We start from the raw sequence: 20,370 nt of genomic DNA on the forward strand, positions 1-20,370 counted from the left end.
CCAACATTCAGGTCCTAACATCCTCGCAAACACTCGTTGCTCCCTCTAATAAATGTGAGATCTCACAATCCACTTCTTGGGGCGCAGCATTCTTGCTGACACTCGTTACTCTCTCTAATCAATGTAGGAACTCACAATCCATCCATTTCAGGCCTTAGTGTTCTCGTGGGATCTCACAATCCACCCCTTTTGGGGCGTTTTCTTGCTAACACTCGTTACTCTCTCCAATCAATATAAGAACTCACAATCCATCCCCTTAAGGCCCAACGTCCTTGTGGGATCTCACAATCCACCCCTTTTGGGGTGTAGTGTTCTTGCTGACACTCGTTACTCTCTCCAATTAATGTAGGAATTCACAATTCATCTCCTTCGAGCCCAGCATCTTTGTTGGCAATTGTTCCTCTCTTCAATCGATTTAGAAATCCATAATCTACCCCTTCGGAGCCCAACATTCTCAGCATTCTCGTTGACACTCATTACTCTCTCCAATTGATATGAGATCTCACATTATTAGTAGTTGTCCATACCATGAATAAAAATCATGTATATCACAATTACAAACATACCCTTCCAATATTTTTAACTAATTAAAAAAATAACGAATAAAAAATTTAAAATATTTTTATAACTATTTTATTTGATAGCATTTTTAATTTAACAATTATTCATTATTAATAAATGTGTCTTTTATAAAGGGAAATAAATAAATAAATTAATAGACAAAATAAGAGAGAGAAAAAAATCTTCAAAATTACATTTTAAACCCTTCATTTCATCATTGAACTAAAAGGTTGTAACCAACGAAGGGCGTCTAATATGGTAATTTTGCCATCTTGCTGAACAGCCAAACCGTTCCCCCAAATTTCATTTCCAAATCCCTATTTCCCTCTGCAAAACCTAACCCTATCTTCAATACAAGAATTCTTTCTCAATCTCAACCTCAACCTCAACCTCAACCTCAAATCCTCTCTCTCGTCGACACATTTCCTTTGCACTAATTAATTCGCTCTGCAAACTCGGTGACAAAAGCCCAAAGGTGAATTTAGTCTCTGTTTCTTCGTTTTTGATTACAATGCCGCTTCCTCCCAAACTGAGCCGACCACTACTGCACAGGGACTCGGACGTTGCGGAGATGTCTTCCAACAGCTTATGGGTCGGAAACTTGTCCATGGATGTCACCGATGCGGATCTCATGAATTTGTTTGCGCAGTTTGGTGCCCTTGATAGTGTTACTTCCTATTCCTCCAGGAGCTTCGCTTTCATCTACTTCAAGCATATGGAGGATGCCCAAGCGGCTAAGGATGCTCTTCAGGGTTTTTTTCTGCGTGGGAGTTCTATCAAGATCGAGTTTGCGAGACCGGTTTGTTTTTGTTCTGATCTCTGTGTTGTGTTGGGTTTTATTGGATTGGCGTACATGACTGACGTGCCATTAATTACTCGCTTTGTTTTGCAATTTCTTGATTTTAATTTTACTCTTCATTTGGACCCTTCCCGTTTGATAATGCGACAACCGTCGAGATAGGCGTAATCTTCCTATGATGAAGGTTTTTCCTTTTGTTGATATTCAATATCGAATATAACAAACCCAACACCGACATTCATGGCATAAATAACGATCAAATACGCATGTTTGAAAGAATCTTAATAATTGGGAGAACATATCAATAATTGATATAGCTCAGGAGGATCATACGATATAAACCTTTCAACCTGATAGCATTCGGCTACATTAAAACCTTTCAACCTGATAGCATTCGGCTACATTAAAACCTTTCAACCTGATAGCATTTGGCTACATTAAAACTATGCATATTTTAATGACCAAAATGATATAAACCTTGCAATTATATCCAACCTCGGGAAAATCTGAATTTCTTGCTTAAGTTGTGGTACTAAAATTACAAACTCTTCAAAAGTATTATATGATTCCATTGCTATTAAATGTTTTAGAAGTAATGAGATTGGGGTGGGTGTGTTCTCTGGTGGTCTTTGTATATCCTTCCCTCTTAATTAAACATGTTATTGGTACTATCTAGAGAAGAAATAGGCTTAATTTTTTATGCTTAGCTTTTTCTTTGGTTTACAAGAAGAATTTTCATAAGGTCAACTCATATGATGTATGGAAGATGGTATCAGTGTAAAGATCAGGAAGTGCTAGAAATCAGTCTAGTAATGTTATATATTGGAGCAAATATTCGAGATCGTATGTATTGTTTATAAAGCGTGAAACGGATTGAAGAGCAAGCGCTCAAGTGCAACTTAGGGAAAAGAAGATACGATGGCTCCAACAAGGTTAAGCACACAGTGAAACAAATATGAACACCTATATACATGGTATTCAAACTAATATGAAGCTTTGGCCTGAGAGAATAACAATGAACTCTTTAAGACAATCAAAAACAAGTTTTTAAGTATCATAGGATTTTCAATAACTAAAAATCCATTAAGTCACGAAACTACAAAACGATGTTGCAAACCTACAAGTTAAAACTTATTACCACTAATTAGGTCATTATCTCAATTTTCCTCATCATTAAACTTCTTCCTCTTTAGCATAGTTTCTATTTTTTTTTTTTTTTTTTGGACAAGATATGTATAGAGAAGCATATTTCCATGTTTCTCCCCAAGTATTGGAAGGGGGGAGAGAGCTTTGAGTGAGAAGGTTAAATAAAGGACATGAACAAACAGTTTCTTGTTCAACTTTTTCTTCTTTTTATTATGCTATTTGCAGCATTAGTTCATTAATAAACATTGCCCTTATGCATCATGTAAGAGACCACAAGGATGGGTCAATTCTTCTCTTTATTTAGTTGTTGCCAATTCTACTAGTTGATGGATAATGATGAGAAGAATTTTAAGATTCAAAAAGTACCAAATTTATTAGGTTTAAGGACTTATTAGAATAGTAAGGGTTATGTATCTAATTGTGCTAAAATAGAAATTAGTCTTGTTGTCGTAGCTCTGCTAACTGTCTGCCTAAAAAGACATTTGACATGTTCCTACTTTGAGAGGAGTTCATTTGTGCAAGTGTTTTTAATTTGGAACACTTAAGTAGATAAGCTACTCCTGTTTGGTAATGTTTTCTGGGCATGCTATGCATTCAAGCTTGATATTTATGCAAATAGCCTTTCCTCTTAATATCATTCATTGAACAGCACTTTGACCTTGACCTACTGGCTAAAAATATAAACAAAATCTCCATTGTTTTGATGATTCCAGGATGAGACATTAGTGAAATTCTGGAATCTGCATCCCTTTAACAAAATATAATATAAGAAAGATTCAAGGATGACACCTACGATTACTCGTGTTTTTCAATTTTGAGAGATTTTAAACTTTGAAGACAAAAATACCATGAGGAAGCACTAAAGAAGACATCTTATATTTCATTAAAAAATAAAAAATAAAAAAATTAGAAGAAGAAGAAGAAGAAGAAGAAGAACAAATCTTAAGGGCTAGGGGTAGAGACAACCCTTCCCCCAAACAAAAGAACTGATGCCAATTTCTAATAATTTAAGGAAGGCTATCGGTACCACCAAAATCTTTGTGGTTTGAACTCTTCCAAGAAGTCAAGTGTTATATACTATAGATAAAGGAATCTCCCAAGCTCCTCCTACCTTCAAATAGTCTATAAGATTTTGTTCCTTTCATGTCGTCCATATTGTAGATTTAACAGTGCAGCCCTATAGGATATTTGTTTGTTTCCCTAAAACAAGTTCCCATCAAAGCCTCGAGCAACACTTTTCCAACCTTTTTGAGGAGGCATATTGAGAGACCAAAGTATGTAGTACCTCTTTAATTTATTAATAATGAGTATTTTATTTGGTTTGTGTGTGGTGACAATTTTTTTGATCAATAGATAATACTCCAGTAGGTTGTGTTGAAAATATCATGTGATGCTTGTTTAGGGACCATGTTGGGAAAAGAGTATGATTGTACCTGTCTCTTTGGGCTAAATTTTTTCTCAATGTTCTCATCTTTTTGATATTGATTAAAAAAGAGTACTGTTTGCATTTTGGATCGGTGACATTTCTAGTCTACCCTCTTGGTAAGTACCTTCTCTTGAGTTTCCCAATAAAGTAGAAAAAGGAAGACTGTTTATGAGAGATTGTAATCTTTATTCTTTTCAACTTTCATATTTCTTTTGGAAAGCCACACTTGTTTTTGCGAAATTTTCTTGTGTAAAGACTACTGATATATATGTATGTTATTCTGTACATATGTTGACGGATTATTCATGATTAATAAACTTGCTTTGATTTACAAGTTATATTACATTATAAATTGGGAGTGTGACTATTTCCCTTTGGGATTGCTAAGCCATTGGTGAAGTTTACCATGCTTATACAATCTTTTTCTAATTGTATTTTCCTTGGGCTTCTAACCATTGTGACTTTTGCTGCTTGTATCCTTTATATTTACGTATGATTTAACAGCCATATTAAGCCTAGCGATTGTAAGGAAAACTTGTTAACTCAGATCTTTGGTCAGGCTGTGCCTGTCCTTTTTCTAAAACATCAGCATCCTGTGGTTTCCACGTCTTTTGATAAAAATGTAGGATGTATGGTAGTTTCATTAGGTTAGTCAATATGTGAAAACATGTGTTTGAATACGCTATTAGACAAAACTTCTTTAGGTCTGTTGGGATGCAATACTGTTTTTATTTTTTAAGAAGTTTTGATGTTGAATAGATGTTGGGTAGTTTCTAATGAATCTTTCTTGTCTGTATACCTTGTCTAAAGGAATACATTTTTTTAAAATAAGAAAAATGATTATAAATAATTATTTTTATTATTAAGTTCAATCAATCACTCAGGATGGACTGTGTGGTATCTGGCTGTCTTAACTGATGCTGAAATTATTACTGCCAAATTGTTTGTCTAATTGTACTTTGGCCACTGATAATGTTTACCTTCAATTTGAGTATGAACAACGTATTGCTGTCATCAAGCATATTGGATAGGCTTTTCTGAGGATAATTGCTGTATACTATGCCTTATACAAAAAAAAAAAAAAAAAAAAAAAAAAAAAAAAAAAAAAAAANTTCTTGTCTGTATACCTTGTCTAAAGGAATACATTTTTTTAAAATAAGAAAAATGATTATAAATAATTATTTTTATTATTAAGTTCAATCAATCACTCAGGATGGACTGTGTGGTATCTGGCTGTCTTAACTGATGCTGAAATTATTACTGCCAAATTGTTTGTCTAATTGTACTTTGGCCACTGATAATGTTTACCTTCAATTTGAGTATGAACAACGTATTGCTGTCATCAAGCATATTGGATAGGCTTTTCTGAGGATAATTGCTGTATACTATGCCTTATACAAAAAAAAAAAAAAAGAAAAAAGAAAAAAAAAAAAAGAAAAGAAAAAACAAAGAAACAAAGAAACAAAGAAACAAAGAAATAAAAAAAATAAAAGAATTAAAATTTTTGTGTCTTTAAGGCATGTTAGTTGGGGTTTTTGTGAACCGTTTGAAGATTGTAAATCTTCTTATTGAAATTTTATGAATTTGAACTAAATGTTTTGTTTGTGAAACAAAGTTTAAAGTCTTTAGAAAATAGTTCATACACAGCGTGTTTGTGTGAGAGAAGTGATCATTACACTCTCCTTTATCGATCATCTAGTTGGAGAAGGAATATATTGGATTCGATGTTGAAAAAAAGCATCAATGTTGCAACAGCTACTATATGCTTCAGGATTGAATTGCCTTGAAATGTACCTATTGGACACATCTTATGAGGCTAATGGGCCTGTCTAGTAGTTCCATGAATCACGTATATTCTTGGTGGTTCTATCAATTCAATTTCTCATCTTCAACTTTGTGTTGTATTACCTTTAGTTGCTTAAAGTTAATCTTGTATCTTTTGAGTATGTTATTGAGAAAAATTCTTTTATTTATTCTTTAATTTTATGCATGCCTGCATGTCATTGAGACGCATTCATGCATTAGGTTTCTACTGATTAGTTCTAGAAACTGGAATTGACAATTTTTGTTTTCAGGCCAAACCTTGTAGGAATTTGTGGGTGGGTGGTATTAGCCCAGCTGTTTCAAGGGAGCAACTTGAAGAGGAATTTTCCAAATTTGGTAAAATTGATGAATTTAAGTTTTTGCGAGATCGGAATACAGCATTTATTGAGTATGTTCGATTGGAAGATGCATCACAAGCTTTGAGAATTATGAATGGAAAACGCATTGGTGGAGACCAGATTCGAGTTGATTTTCTTCGGTCACAGCCAATGAGAAGAGTAAGCGAATCTCAATGAACATCAATGTGTTCTATTAAATATGTTTGCAGCATTTACAACTAGTTAATTACTTTTTGTATTGACTTTGCCCTTGGTTTTTTACTAAACCTTTTGTGATTTTTTTTTTTATTCATTTTGAAATTAGTTTATGTGACCTCTTCTTTCTCTCGCTAATGCAATTAATCTGAATCTCTTTAGGATCAGTGGCCTGACACCAGAGATGGGCATGGACAGCTTCAGGGTAGAAATGTGGGGATGGGTGATTTCCAATCTGGTTATAAAAGACCACTGGTGAGTCTTATTGACATGTGGCCTTATGTAATCATTGATGTCTTACCACTATGTATAGTTGGTAATACTTTACAAATACAAATATGTGGAAGCTTTTACGTACCTGTGCACATTGTTTGTGATAAAGTAACTACAAATGTACCTGGGTCCGGATGTTATTTTCTAAGTTTTGTTCTTAAGATATGATAAAGGACTAATTCTACATCAGATAATCTTTTTCTCACTTTTAAAAGCTTCTCATGGATCAAGATCATCAATACAATGAAATTGACCCTTTGATTGACCATCTTAAGAACCATCACATATGGGGTATTCTTCTCACTCCTACAGATGGAAATGAGGTAGCCATTTTGTTAGCCACCCATGCTTGTTGAGCGATCCATTTAGAAGTTTGGTTAGAATCATATCCATCATGGGTCCACCGTTCTCCACCCTCTCTCCCACGTAATGCTAGTGGATTTTCTGATTTTTGCTTCATTTTGTTCTTGTATTCTTCCTCAAAAAAAAAAAAAAAAAAAAAAAAAAAAAAAAAAAAAAAAAAAAAAAAAAAAAAAAAAANGAGACTTGCAAGACAAGACCCCATGGGAAATTTGACATCCCTAAATAGAGGAAATGAAATAAAACTTCAAAATTCTTCTCTAGCAAAAAAAAAAAAAAAAAAAAAAAAAAAAAAAAAAGAAAGAAAAAGAAAAAGAAAAAGAAAAAAGCTCACTTTATGAATTATAGTTAGTTTATTGTTATCATAGCAATATAACCATCTGATAATCGTTGCAGCATGCTCAATCTTCGGAGTTGCGTAGAGATGGACCTCCCAGTAAGGTTTTGTGGATTGGTTATCCTCCATCTGTTCAAATTGATGAGCAAATGCTCCACAATGCGATGATTTTATTTGGTGAGATAGACAGAATCACAAGTTTCCATTCTAGGCATTTTGCATTTGTAGAATTTAGAAGTGTTGATGAAGCACGGCGTGCAAAGGAGGGTCTACAAGGACGGCTTTTTAATGATCCTCGGATTACTATTATGTTTTCAAACAGTGATCCGGCACCTGTGAAAGAGAACCTTGGCTTTTATCCTGGTGGTAAAGAGACTAGGCCTGATATGTTTTTCAATGAGCATCAAATCCGTCCTCCACAAATGGACCTGTTGGGACATCCTCACCCAATGGTGCAAAATAAGTTTCCTGGACCACTGCCATCTAGTGGCATTCTTGGACAAAATACGGCAGTAAGACCACCGCCCTTTGGTCCTCTGCAGGGTATCTCAGGCCCCCCAGAATTTAATGACTTGGTGACATCTCATAGTTTTCAGGATGCAAATTCAAAAAATATGATTGGTCCAAATTGGAGAAGGCAATCTCCTCCGACACCAGGGATACTTTCTTCTCCAGCTACTGGTATTCGTCCACCTCCACCGGTCAGGTCAACTCCAAGTACGTGGGATGCTTTGGATGTAAATCAATTCCATAGGGATTCTAAACGTTCAAGGATAGATGGTCCAACATCCTTAGATGATGCTGCTTTTCCTCCAAGAAAAATGGATAACCGGAGCATGGGTTTTGATCAGCAATATGGGGTTCGTCCAATAAGTGATGGAGGTTCTTCTCTTCCATATTCCAATGCTCCAGCAAAGACTCCTGCTATACCTATAGTTGCAAGGGCTCCAGTTAGTGGACGTGGCCAGAGCCATGCTGAAAATGATTTTGTATGGCGTGGAATAATTGCCAAGGGAGGAACGCCTGTTTGTCATGCTCGTTGTGTTCCAATAGGCGAAGGAATAGGAAGTGAGCTGTAAGTATCAATTTTCTTCCTGATATTTTTTAAATAAAACTTTCGTATTAATATTAGCTTCTCACTTCCGTAGGATGATTCTCATGCCATGTAGTTGATTAATTCATGCGGTATCTGGGAATAAAATGTTTTGGTGCACACCACTTGTATAAATATTTTTGAATGCTGTCTATTTAAAGTATCTTTCATCTTTTATCTTTTATCTTTTTTATTTTATTTTATTTTTATATATAGAGAAACTGTATTTGTACAAAAAATGGGGCCTACGTACATGGGATTAATAGAAATTATAAAAGAACTCAAGGACGTAGTTGTACAACCTACAAAAACAAATCATCTTCAAGTAAGCTCGTGGTCAATTGAAATTATAGAAAAGAGCCCCAATTGTCGATAATAGGAAACAATGGATAATCACAAAAAAGATTTGATGAGCCAAGTCCTGAAGGAACCTTAAATTCTCCCGTTTCTTTATAATTATAAATTCCACACAAAAACAGGGAGTCTACCTTGCCAAAGTGTTATATGATCCTTACTGGAAATGGAGATCCATACAAGTTTCCTAAATCATGGAGATTATTCCGATAGCGTGCTTAAACCAAGACCCTATCTTAGAAGCTAAAGGGAAACTCCACATTCTTGGTTTCTTTAGAATTTAAACCAAGAATCCTGAAAATAACTGTTAAGTGAATTAGCAGATATTATAGAACAACCTATACAATTGAATGAATTTAAACAAAACAGATCCTGTTCAAGTAACCCCATGATTAGTAGAAATTGTAGAAACGAGCCCCAATTGTTGGTTAGGAAACGAAGGATGATTGCAAAAAAAATTGATGTGTCCAATCTCGAAGGATCTTTAAATTCTTCCGTTTCTTTGCAAGCATAATTTCCTCACAAAAACACAGACACTACCTTTTGCCAAAGGGGTACTGGAACTGGAGGTCCATACTTGTTTCCTAAATAATAGAGATTATTCTGATAATGCTTAAATCAACACCCCATCTTAGAAGCTAAAGGGAAACTCCACATTCTTGTGTTCTTTAGAGTTTAAACCAAGAAATCTGAAAATAATTATTTAATGAATTAGCAGATGTTTGCTGCATAGCTTTGTTATAAACGGAACATTGTTAGAAAAGCTAGTTTGGATGTGAACTTGAAGATTCCAACTAAAGATCAATTTCTAGTTGGTACAGGTGATGGTGTTCGGAATCTTATATTCTCACTAACCATCTATTTTGATGTTTTTGTCTACTATTTGGCAGTCCTGAAGTAGTCAATTGTTCAGCAAGAACTGGGCTGGATCAGCTCACTAAACATTATGCTGAGGCCACTGGATTCGACATCGTCTTTTTCTTGCCAGATAGCGAGGATGATTTTGCATCCTATACCGAATTCCTGCGTTATCTAGGTGCAAAAGATCGTGCAGGTGTTGCTAAGTTTGATGATGGAACTACAATGTTTTTGGTTCCTCCTTCAGAGTTTTTGAGAAAAGTCTTGAAAGTTTCTGGTCCAGAACGGCTTTATGGTCTTGTTCTCAAATTTCCTCAGGTGTCTATTAGTGAACCTACTCACCAACAATCATATCTACCCATGCCTACATCTGACTATGGTGAGAGACAGCAGGTTTTGTCTTCACAAACTGAATATGGGTCAGTGCCTTCAAAGCAGGAGCAACTTCCGATGGATTATAATAGGGTTTTGCATGATGAAATTAAGGAGCCCCCAAAAACTCTTCTGCCCGCAAGTGAGCCATCAGCAGTTCAGCCCTTGCCTCAAGAATATGTTGCTAACAATAATACGGCTGCAATCTCACAAGCTGGGTTAACATTAACACCCGAGCTTATTGCTACCTTGGTTTCCTTACTGCCTGGTAAGTCACAGTCATCTAGTTTAGAAAGTGCCAAACAACCGGCAGCCTCACCACAACCTCCAGTTCCTCCTGTTGTTTCTAATAAAGGGGCTCCATCTGAGGGATGGATGGTAGGTCATCAATCTTCTGATCAAACCGGTCAGCCATTTCAGCAAATGGGAAATCATTATAATCCTCAGAGTCACAGCCTTTCTCAATTTCAACCTTATCCACCTCTCCCTCAGACACCTAACCAGCTTGCACCACAGGCCACGGGAACCACCCAAATCCAAGAAGCTTCTGTCAGTCTGCCACAGCAGCAGCAGCAGCAGCAGTTACCTATTCCTTACAGGCCTTTATCTACGTATTCTGCCCCTCCTGAAAATGCACAAGCTTCTGGTCTGCCCTTGGTCAATCCTCAGTATCATCATGATAATTCGCAAATTAGCCAGAGAGGTTATGGGTCGGTCAATGGAGTTGACACATCTGGCTATGGTGCACCAGTTATTCAGCAATCAGCAAATACTGTGACCTTATCTAATCAAGGTCAGGGTTCTACGATACAGTCACAACCTATTACTCAATTAGCATCTGATAGGGTGAATTCCGAGCCTCCTTATCAGATGCAGCATTTGCAATCTGCAAACCTTGGCACTGGCACTGGGAGTAGTGATGCTGAGGCAGGCAAGGACCAGAGATATCGATCTACACTCCAATTTGCTGCCAATTTACTCCTCCAGATTCAGCAGCAGCAGCAGCAGAAGCAAGCAGGCTGGGGTTCAGGAAATCAATAATGAGCTGCCCCTTGCTTAGGTAATCTCTCATACTTTACTTTTATTCTTCGATGGCCTAGCTCTTTTAGTAGATATTTGCATGAGCTCTGATTGGTTTATGATTTTCTATTTAAATGCAAGTTTCTGTTGTTGGCTGAAATAGAGTATGTTTTAATTCGTATGACTTCGGGTTCTTTAGCATCTTTTTATTATAGCTGGTATATGATACATGATCCACTGCTTTAACTTTGTGTGTAGGTTGTTTAAAAGTTGTGCTAGTGTTTAGGATTTTAATTAGGTGTTATTGTTGTCATTCTGAAGTTGCTGATTAAAGAGTTTAGAATGACATTGCTGATTGAAGAGTTTCGTGCATGATCTAATTATCTTCATCGAGGTTCTTTCTTCCTAATCCTAGGCACTTGTTTAGGAATTTTGGGGGTATCTAACTTCTCTCATTTTGTGCTTTTCAATATAGACTTAGGCGTGGAACTTTTTATGGAACAAAATAAAACTAGTCAGTAGGTGACGGGAGTGATAAGAAAGCTTTCCAATTTCTCCTTCTAGATACAAGAAATAGCTAAATCCTGAATTTGGAACAAATTCCAAGATGTACAAGTTCCTACCACCACCTAGGAAATTGACTTATGTAACCATAAATACTTTTAGATTTTAGTTTCCATGCTTCTGGAAATTTCATTCAGCAAGTAGTAGGGAGATTGATTGATGGTTTTTCATTGTTGCTCTATGGTTTTTGGAGGTCATTTTTGGATGTGTTTCCTTATTTTCTTATACGTATTTAAAATTTTAAAATCTAATCTAGTTTTCGTGAACTGATTTTAGAAATTAGCAAATAAACCCACAATGTTGTTACTAAAAATGCTTGGGCCCCATTTGATAACCATTTGGTTTTTCAAAATTGAGCTTAAAAATTCTACCTTCATGTATTGATTTCTTGGGTTATCTACTTTTGTATTTTTAAAATCCAAGCCAAATTTTGAAAAAAGTACTTAAAAACATGTCTTTTTTTTTTTTTTTTTTTTTTTTTGGAATTTAGCTAATGGTTCAATATTTATAGGAAAGATGAAAACCGTATTTTCAAAAATCAAATGGTTTTCAAACGAGGCTTTAGTTGAGTTTATAAACATTACTTCTATCTAGGAGTTTCTTTGTTTAGTTATCTACATTTTAAAGATGTTTTAAAAATCTATTCCAAGTTTTGAAAGCTAAAAAAATTACTTTTTATTTTTGTTTTTGGAATTTGGCTTAGAATTTAAATCTTTTCTTAGGAAAGATAAAAATCATGTAAAGAGATGTAAGACAAAAAAACTATAATTTAAAAAAAATCTAAGAGTTAAGCAGATGGGCTTAGTTTCTTTAAAAGCAGAGAAATGACATAGAAAGTGGTTAATGAAACGAGCTCTGGTCAACTGGGTTGGTTGAGTTAAATCAGATGTCAACGGATTGAAACTGGTGGCAATGACATAATCTTTAGATTCAGTGTGATAATTGGTTTAGGAACCGGTAGATGGTTTAAGTAATTTGATTTCATAGAAGTCCATTCCGTTGTGCATATAATGAATCGTAATATCACAACCGCCTCCTGTTATTCTTTGAGATATATGTTATTAAATCTCTCTTGAAGGCATCTTGATTAGTATCATGCATTCATATCTTTATTGGCCATGTCTGACACGCTTAGTTTTACTTATTTGTGGCCTATTAGCTCTTTTCCTGTGAAAACTTTTGCCTAGTTTGTTAGCATCTGTAAAACTTTATGTAAGAAGGATTTTGTTTTGAGGGTAGTAAAATGTTTAGTCTTGTACAATACTTTTAATGTGTAGCTGACATTCTTTTCCATTACCTTTATGAACTATGATCCAAAATGCATACAAATGAAACATAAAAGTATTTAAATACCAATTTTTGAAGGATACATGTTACTTTATATCTTAATCGAGAAGCTCAATATGAGAAGTTATAAAGTTCCAATTTTCGTTCCACCCTTAATACCATTACACGTTGGCCCAATGGTCGTAAGCTTAGTTTCTTTGCGGTTATGGTACAAACCATAGTGACACCTACGTTTGATTTCGAAATATCTTGAGTTTCTTGATACTAAATATTATAGGTTGAAACGAAGATTCATCAAAGTTAACGGAAATTTTTATCATTATTTTACAAGTCTTGGTGTATATATATATTCATCACTCTTAGATTGAATCAACTCAACCAGGAGCACTATTTTAATCTCGTGTAGAATCCTTAGCTTGACAGCCTTACCTTCGTAAACCAACCTCCATTACTCTATACCCTAGAAGGCAACAGGACTTCCTTTCACAATGATTTACGTAACATGAATTAAAAAATATCGATGCGAATTTTCAGAATTTCGACTGCTAGTTCGTGAGAGTTCCGTGTAAGCATAAGATCTTCTTTGTTCACAGTTGGCTAGTTTTGACAATGCTATCTCGTTGTTCTGACTTGTTGATTTACATTAAACAAAAAAACAAAAAAGTTGATAAAATTTGTGTTAGCTAGCCTGCAAGTCTTCGTTTGCAATTGTTCCATTGTACTGTGCAGGGGGCAACCGTTTTTCTTTTATGAGGTAAGGTTTTAATGCATCAATTAGCTGTGGTAATTGCGTACGAATTTTATGGAGGATATCTTTTGCGCCCATCGTTATTAGCTATTTCTTTTTCTCCTTTGTTTTTTTTTTTTTGCTGAAAAAAGTGAGATTTTGTGAACATTTTGGAGATCTTGTTTTGCTTCTGAGCAGACTTGGTTCTACCTGGAAGGGAGAAAGAAATAAATCCCTTGAAAACTAGGAAACATGGACTTTCTCTGTTTAGAATAGTGTTCGTCGTATACGGTACACACTTTGAATGTTTTGAGCTATTATATATGCATGATTTTGATTGAGTAGATAAAAGTGTTGAGTGGAGTGATTCAAAGTCGAGACGAGTATTAAACCGGGTTAATGCATAGCAAGTGTTGAACTATCTTTCGGGCCTAACTTCTCTGCTCTTGAATCTAAAAAAACATAGCATTTAGGAGTAAATTTTCGATATTATAAAAAGGGTATTGTATCGACCTTTAATTTAGGTAGGCATGTGCCTGTTTGTAGTGATGAAACTGTGATTCTTTTACCTAGCAAAGTTGAAATGGTTCAAATGTTTTTTTTTTCCCCTAAAATGAAGCGAAAATGCATGTAGGTAAAGTGCGAGGGTGAAAGGGAAACAAGTTTAGTTATGGAATTCGTTTCAGAAGAAGTCGATGGCTGGACGCACGCGCTCGTTCCGTTCTTGCACACCTTCGTTTTCTCCTTTCAAACTAATGTACATACGTGTCGCATGGTGCCTTTCTCATTTGCCCGTTCATCAACACCTCGTGCGATTGTATTATCAATTTTTGGAATTTAAGTTTTCTACAATCTATGTAGCATAGTTTAGTAGTTTTTACAAACATTACTCTTAAACTTCCACAATTAATTTTGGTTATTGCTGAAGATGGCTTGAAAACCCACTTTCTAAGTTGTTATTTCATGCTGCGCCGACGCCACCTAACCATACCATTAGTGTTTACTTTATTTTTTAAATTTTATGGAAATATGAGTTTTTCTTGGTTATCTATTATTGGTAAAGGATATGTGAAAAGTGGAAGAGTTTGAAAGTTATCTAACTTTCAAAAATTTAGTTATTAAAAATTTAGTCTATTTAGTTCAAATTTTGTAATAATTTAACTGTATAACAATCTGGATTTTAACTTTGACACCTAATTCTTGTTGCTTTGGAACTGAAACGGTTCTAATTTCAGTTTGAGCGGTACTTTTTTTCGATTTAAAATTCTCATGGTCTGATTCTTTCTTTTGAATATTTTGTCTCCACATTCTGGTGAAGTTGTTGGTTTGGAGTATGTTTACTGCTACAAATAAACTAATAATACGAAGGTGACACCAGAGGGAGCAACTTTCATGCTTGTTGACTCTATGTGGTCCCTTGCACGGCTCTGGCAAGAGCACGACTAACAAGTTAGTTGATAACTTCTTAATCGCACTTACATAGGGATCGTAGGGCACTATTAAGTGCATCCACATCCTACTAAGATTGTGTGCTATAATGGTTCTCATCACTAGTAGTGAATCTATTATAGAAGATTGTCTAACAATCCACCTATAGCTATCACGACGCACAAACATATGACATTACAAGAAACATAATATAACACAAGCCTTCCTTTATCATATGATTTACTTAATTGCATGCTATAGCATGAATCATATGAACTATACTAACACCACTATGTTAAACTTAAAACTAGCACTTTACTATAGTCGATACACTTAACTAGTCCAACCAAAGTTATTTAAGTTCAACTTCTAACATGGTTAAGACATGAGAGAATAATAAAACATGACATTCATGTATTACAAATAATTATTGAATAGACTAAACCAAACCGCTACTTATACGTATAGGTATTATGTTTTTACACACAAAAAAAAGCAAAAAAAAAGTCCCGAACTTACTTTAATTTCTCTCGATTTCTTCCAAAATGTCCTACGAATTAGAAAGGTCATTGAGATTGAAATAAAAATAAAAAAATAAAAATAAAATATTTTTTTTTTAAAAAAAAAAAGCAAAAAGAAGTTGGAGAAACTCATCCTCATCCTCATGCGCTCATACACATGCCCACATGCTTGTTACACGTCCGAACTGCTTGACATAGTTAGATATTCCTGGTATATTTCAAATCTCTCAACGTTCATCGGCAAAACTTCGAACAAAGTTTTTTCCTTTAATCTCTCTCAATTATCTACGATACCTCGACTGTCTGGAATGTCCATACATCTAGATATCTACTACAACTTTGCATCGTCAATTAGATCTATTGTTGTCAATGTGATTTTTTGATTCTTAGGCCAATTAGATTTGAGCTTCAGTACTTTGACTCTGTTATATTGGACCGCACCCTCTATCAGGGTTTGGTCATCTCGCTCTCAAATATGCCACTTCAATCTAAACTATATCAAGAACAACGATTACATCTTCAGAAAGTTGAGAGATTGTCTAAATAATCGCTTTTTTTTTTTCCCTTTTTTTTTTTTTTTTTTTGGGAGTTGTCTAAACTCTTAGCAGGCCTCTCCTAGGCAATAGAGTCTGGTTGATCTATCCATATGCTTATGGGTTTGTCTTGTAGGATCTCAACCTTCAACATCAATTCGTGGTTGGGTATCCCATCAAGGCAGCTTGTGCATTAATGGTATCGACTTTATTGGTAATCTCCTTCATGAACATAACTACCACAAATAACTCCAACAGAGACAACAAACAACTCTCGACCAACAAAGGCTTCCTGAAAGTTGATAAATCAAAGAACTCCATAGGCCTCTGCAATTTTCCAAAAATTGAAGAATAAAAAATCAGATAAATAAATTATTATCATTCATTTTAGAAACTAAAATGATAAATTCAATTATCAATTTTCTTTTCTCAAAAGATCGAAGCAGTACTCGAATTGGAGTTGTGTCAACATTGGCCCAAAAAATCTATTGAAATCCGAAACTCGAATTAAACTTGTTCGGTTCTATAGAATGGTCTAGACTTTCTATTTTTTTGGGTTTGATGCATTCCCCGGAGGAGTGGATATTACCGATCCTTACCATTTAGAGCTGGCCTTTGACTATTAATTGAATTCCATAAGCTTGAAAGATGGTTACTCAAATTAAAAGTTTGGAAGTGTCATTACATTAAGGCCCTATGTTCCCATGCAATTTTTGTATTTTTCCCTCAAAATGATTGAAAATGTGAAGAAATTACACAAATATTTGGAGATAGAATTCTCACATAATCTCTTGAAAATTACGCCTTTTGAAAAATATATGAAATGTCTCTTAATAGATCTCCGAATATTTAAACATAAAATAAAAAAAAGTTGTGTATAATAAAATCACTCATTATAAAAAATTGATGAATATATAAAAAAAAATGGCTCAAGACAACTAAAAATTGAGAGATCCATCAAACACCTCTAAAGTTTAGATATCTATTACATACAAATAAAATTCAATTACATTCAAACACTTCATATAACCTTAAGCAAACTATTAAACATTTAGTAGCAGCGCAAACATTTTCAAAGTTTAACCAACCTATAGGAATTATAACCAAAGGTATGAAACTATCCCCCAGACACCAAATCAAAGCCAAGCTCTGACTCTCTATATGCTAACTAGACACGAACATAGTAATTTAACCTTAAATTCATAACGCTGTTTCGCCAATTACTAGAAATGCATTTAATTTGGAAATTTTGAAAGAAAAAAACTTGAAAACACCATAAAAGAACCCAAACTATTCTCACTGAAAAGCCCTTTAAAAATCATCAAAAACTCTAAACAAGGGAGCTTGTTGCTAGGCAGTGATATCAAATGTTGAACAATAATCCACACAACACGGGGCTAAACTACAAGAGAAGGGAATAAATAAATAAATGAAATAAATAAGCAAAGATGAAATTTCAGCCTCAAGCATTGCAAATTATGATACATATGTGAATGACAAATTAAATTTCTGTATAACTTCTTGGCTGGACCATTGTTGTTAATCCATACAACCGATAATCCCCAGTCAATTCAATCCCAAAGAATGGAAGAATTGCACACCAGTAAGCATGATAAAACCTTGCTAATTTGAACAGATCTCAAACAGAGTGCATCTCGAAACCGAATATATTATCCTGGCACAAACAACAGGATTCGACGGTCAACTTCAACATCTTAAGTACGCAAATGACTCCTAATAATTCATACAATCTCGACATCTCCTGTTGGCAATGCATTCATCTGCAAGGTCCTACCATTTCCAGCTGAAAGAAATCGAACAGACGGCAATGAAGGGTCCGTCACAGATTCAATCTCCAGAAAGTCGAAGTCGTAGGTGTTAGATTTCTTCAAGCTAAATATAAAGACAAGAACAACCCATCCTAGCATGGAAAGTGCCCAGAAGTTATTCATTCCATGGATCAAACCCCAAGCTATAGCATATCCAACAATTATTCCAGATAGATGTCCAAGAAAACTTGCTTGTGGGACAATAATGGAAGTAAAGATCAGTGATTCAAATGGTGCAAAGCTGATGGGTAACGAAAGAAAGCCAAAGAGTTCCAACTTCGAAGATGGTTGCTTCATAGAAAGTATAGTCATCCACCCGAAAACAACACAAGAATATCCAACAGCGGTAACTCGCCGAAAGTATTCGAGCTTAAACTTCTGAATTAAGAGATGGTACATTCCTAACACTAGGATACCAGAGAGTATGACCAGAACAAGAGTGTAGTGGAGATAATATGCAACACCTAAGCCCATATGCCCAAGCTGTTCCAAGACCCCAAGACTCCAAAGAGCACTCATGTTGAAAACCAAATGAATAACACTTATATGAGAAAAGGCAGAAGTTATTATCCTCCAATGGTGTCCTTCCATGGCAGTTTCATAACTCAGCCCCACATGTGAATATCCAATGTTTTTCTTCTGAATGTAAAACCATATAGCACAGCAAATCCCTATAATCCCACTTGTGGCTGGTTTTTCAAGAATCTCGTAAAATAAAGGCTTCCCCATCTGAAAATTGCCCTTCAAAACTCCCCTGTTTACACAATTCCTAAATCAATACTACTCATACAGAGACTAAAATTTCTTCATCAGAATCAGAAAATGAACAAAGATTTAGTACCAGCCATTAAGTAACTTCTTGAAGTATATCAGATCATAAAAGAATTCTCGCAATTTCCCAATTTCTTCATCGAAGCCCAATCACGAAATTAAGAGACTGAAAGGCAACCAGATCGAGAACAGAACGATAAAATCAAAACAGAACAATATCCAAGAAATAAAAGGCACCACTCCAGAAATTTCTGTCGGTGAGAAGAAATTCAAATCTGCGACAGAGGAGAACCTGATCGGAAATTGGAGAGTTGAGCAATGGGCGAATGCGAAGATTCAGATTGTATTATCGACGGAAAAGGATTCGAGGAGAGGAGCAAAATTAGGGTTTCGGGAAATTTCTTACTTGGGAGCACACATTCACGTTCGTGAAGGCTCTCGAAGACTTGGCTTGCTCCCAAATGTGCATTTCTCCCTTTATTTCACCTTTTGTTATTCCTCAGATTAACATTCTTAATAGTCATTTATTTATTTATTTCTTAAGTTCATATCGTGTCATATCCATTTTGGCATGCTTCATTGGATTTATTAGTCATTTCCTTAAATTTTAATTTTGATTCAATGGATATGACTCAGAATTTGAAGTTTCAAATAGATTGGTATCAAAGCAATCGAGTTTTAGATATTGTAAACTTGTCTAGGTAGAGAGTCGTACATTCACTATGCCCTAGCACTACGACATGCCTAGCTTCGACCAGGTAAGCAAGTCAAAATTTGAACAGTGGTTAAGTCTCATGAGATAGTACTTCAATTTTCATTTTCTCAATTAATTGACGTGTTAGGATGAGTTGTAACCCAAACTTGTTGTCTTTTAATAGACCATGGCTCCTAAGAGAATGATCAATTGACAGGGTAACACCTAAAAGGAGTAGAAAGAAGGTTGTAGATGGCACTGCAAAGATCTTTAAGGTTGAAACGATCAAACCTCAAGAGGCAGCGAGGGGGAATCTTTAAGTGTCAGTGCCTACCCTAAAGGTGCCACTGACATAGCCTATTGTAACTTCCATGCTAGAGTCCAGTCATTTATGAGGTTTACATTGGAGACCCAGACCACCCAACTGTTATAAACGATGGCAGCCAGTCAGACAATTTAAGTCCCCAAAAAATCAAGAGGAATGACCACAGATCCAATTATGTGAGGGACTTCTAGAAGTACAACTCACACTCTTTCGACGGTGAGAAAGTAGATCAAAGCATGGTTAGAGGCCATAGAGACAACCTTCCAATATATGAACAGCTTAGAAAAGTAATAGGTGTACTGTGCCATATATATGCTAGAAGGGAAAGCAGATAGGAACTGCGTTGCTACCCTGATGGACATGCACATGCATGAGGGAAAGTAGATAGAGACTGTTCAAGCTTCCTCAAGTTAAAGGAGGAGGTCAGATGGGAACTGCTCTAAGTTTGACCGACATTTTCACAGACATTTAGGTAATTATGGTCGAGCACTAGATGGGGCAGAACAACATGCCCTACGTGCAGCTGCTAGCACAATAGAGTATTTTGGATGTGGCAAGTAAGGCCACAAAGATGTAAAGTGTCCATATCAAAAAAATCAAGACGCCAACCCATTGGTAATGTAAAACTGAGAGGTTGGGAAGCTCAGCAACATAGGCCATCAATAGCCCCTACAACTATGACTAAGAAGGCAGATGAGTCCGACAAAGTAGTAATAGATACGGTGCCCATCTTTG

General features: G+C 35.4%; 2 protein-coding genes and 1 long non-coding RNA gene across 8 annotated transcripts; 2 read left to right on the forward strand and 1 right to left on the reverse strand.

Moving 5' to 3' along the window:
* Nucleotides 1–807: 807 nt before the first annotated feature.
* Nucleotides 808–14,486, forward strand: LOC111488533 (flowering time control protein FPA). 3 transcript variants are annotated; one of them, XM_023136310.1, is made up of 6 exons: nucleotides 808–1,360; nucleotides 6,008–6,253; nucleotides 6,452–6,544; nucleotides 7,319–8,334; nucleotides 9,597–10,996; nucleotides 14,169–14,486. In XM_023136310.1, the coding sequence occupies exons 1-5, from the start codon at nucleotides 1,073–1,075 to the stop codon at nucleotides 10,975–10,977; spliced, it is 3,024 nt and encodes a 1,007-aa protein (XP_022992078.1). In that variant the 5' UTR covers nucleotides 808–1,072; the 3' UTR covers nucleotides 10,978–10,996; nucleotides 14,169–14,486. The 3 variants fall into 3 exon arrangements, with proteins under 3 accessions (XP_022992078.1, XP_022992077.1, XP_022992079.1); XM_023136311.1 differs by lacking the exon at nucleotides 14,169–14,486 and having other exon boundaries at nucleotides 810–1,036; nucleotides 1,114–1,360; nucleotides 9,597–12,822; XM_023136309.1 differs by lacking the exon at nucleotides 14,169–14,486 and having other exon boundaries at nucleotides 9,597–12,822.
* On the forward strand, nucleotides 1,377–5,043 carry LOC111488786. The gene is made up of 2 exons (XR_002719270.1): nucleotides 1,377–2,884; nucleotides 3,012–5,043. It is a non-coding gene; the product is annotated as an uncharacterized LOC111488786 (long non-coding RNA).
* A 2,933-nt stretch (nucleotides 14,487–17,419) lies between the features above and the next one.
* LOC111488688 (RHOMBOID-like protein 13) lies at nucleotides 17,420–19,107 on the reverse strand. 4 transcript variants are annotated; one of them, XM_023136585.1, is made up of 2 exons: nucleotides 19,023–19,107; nucleotides 17,420–18,908 (listed from the first exon to the last, which is right to left on the reverse strand). In XM_023136585.1, the coding sequence occupies exon 2, from the start codon at nucleotides 18,572–18,574 to the stop codon at nucleotides 17,759–17,761; it is 816 nt and encodes a 271-aa protein (XP_022992353.1). In that variant the 5' UTR covers nucleotides 18,575–18,908; nucleotides 19,023–19,107; the 3' UTR covers nucleotides 17,420–17,758. The 4 variants fall into 4 exon arrangements, with proteins under 4 accessions (XP_022992353.1, XP_022992354.1, XP_022992352.1 ...); XM_023136586.1 differs by having other exon boundaries at nucleotides 17,420–18,599; nucleotides 18,909–19,106; XM_023136584.1 differs by having other exon boundaries at nucleotides 17,420–18,599; nucleotides 18,687–19,106.
* Nucleotides 19,108–20,370: the final 1,263 nt, after the last annotated feature.

The sequence above is a fragment of the Cucurbita maxima genome, unplaced genomic scaffold, assembly GCF_002738345.1.
Source record: "Cucurbita maxima cultivar Rimu unplaced genomic scaffold, Cmax_1.0 Cma_Scf00013, whole genome shotgun sequence".
NCBI classification, from domain to species: Eukaryota; Viridiplantae; Streptophyta; class Magnoliopsida; order Cucurbitales; family Cucurbitaceae; genus Cucurbita; species Cucurbita maxima.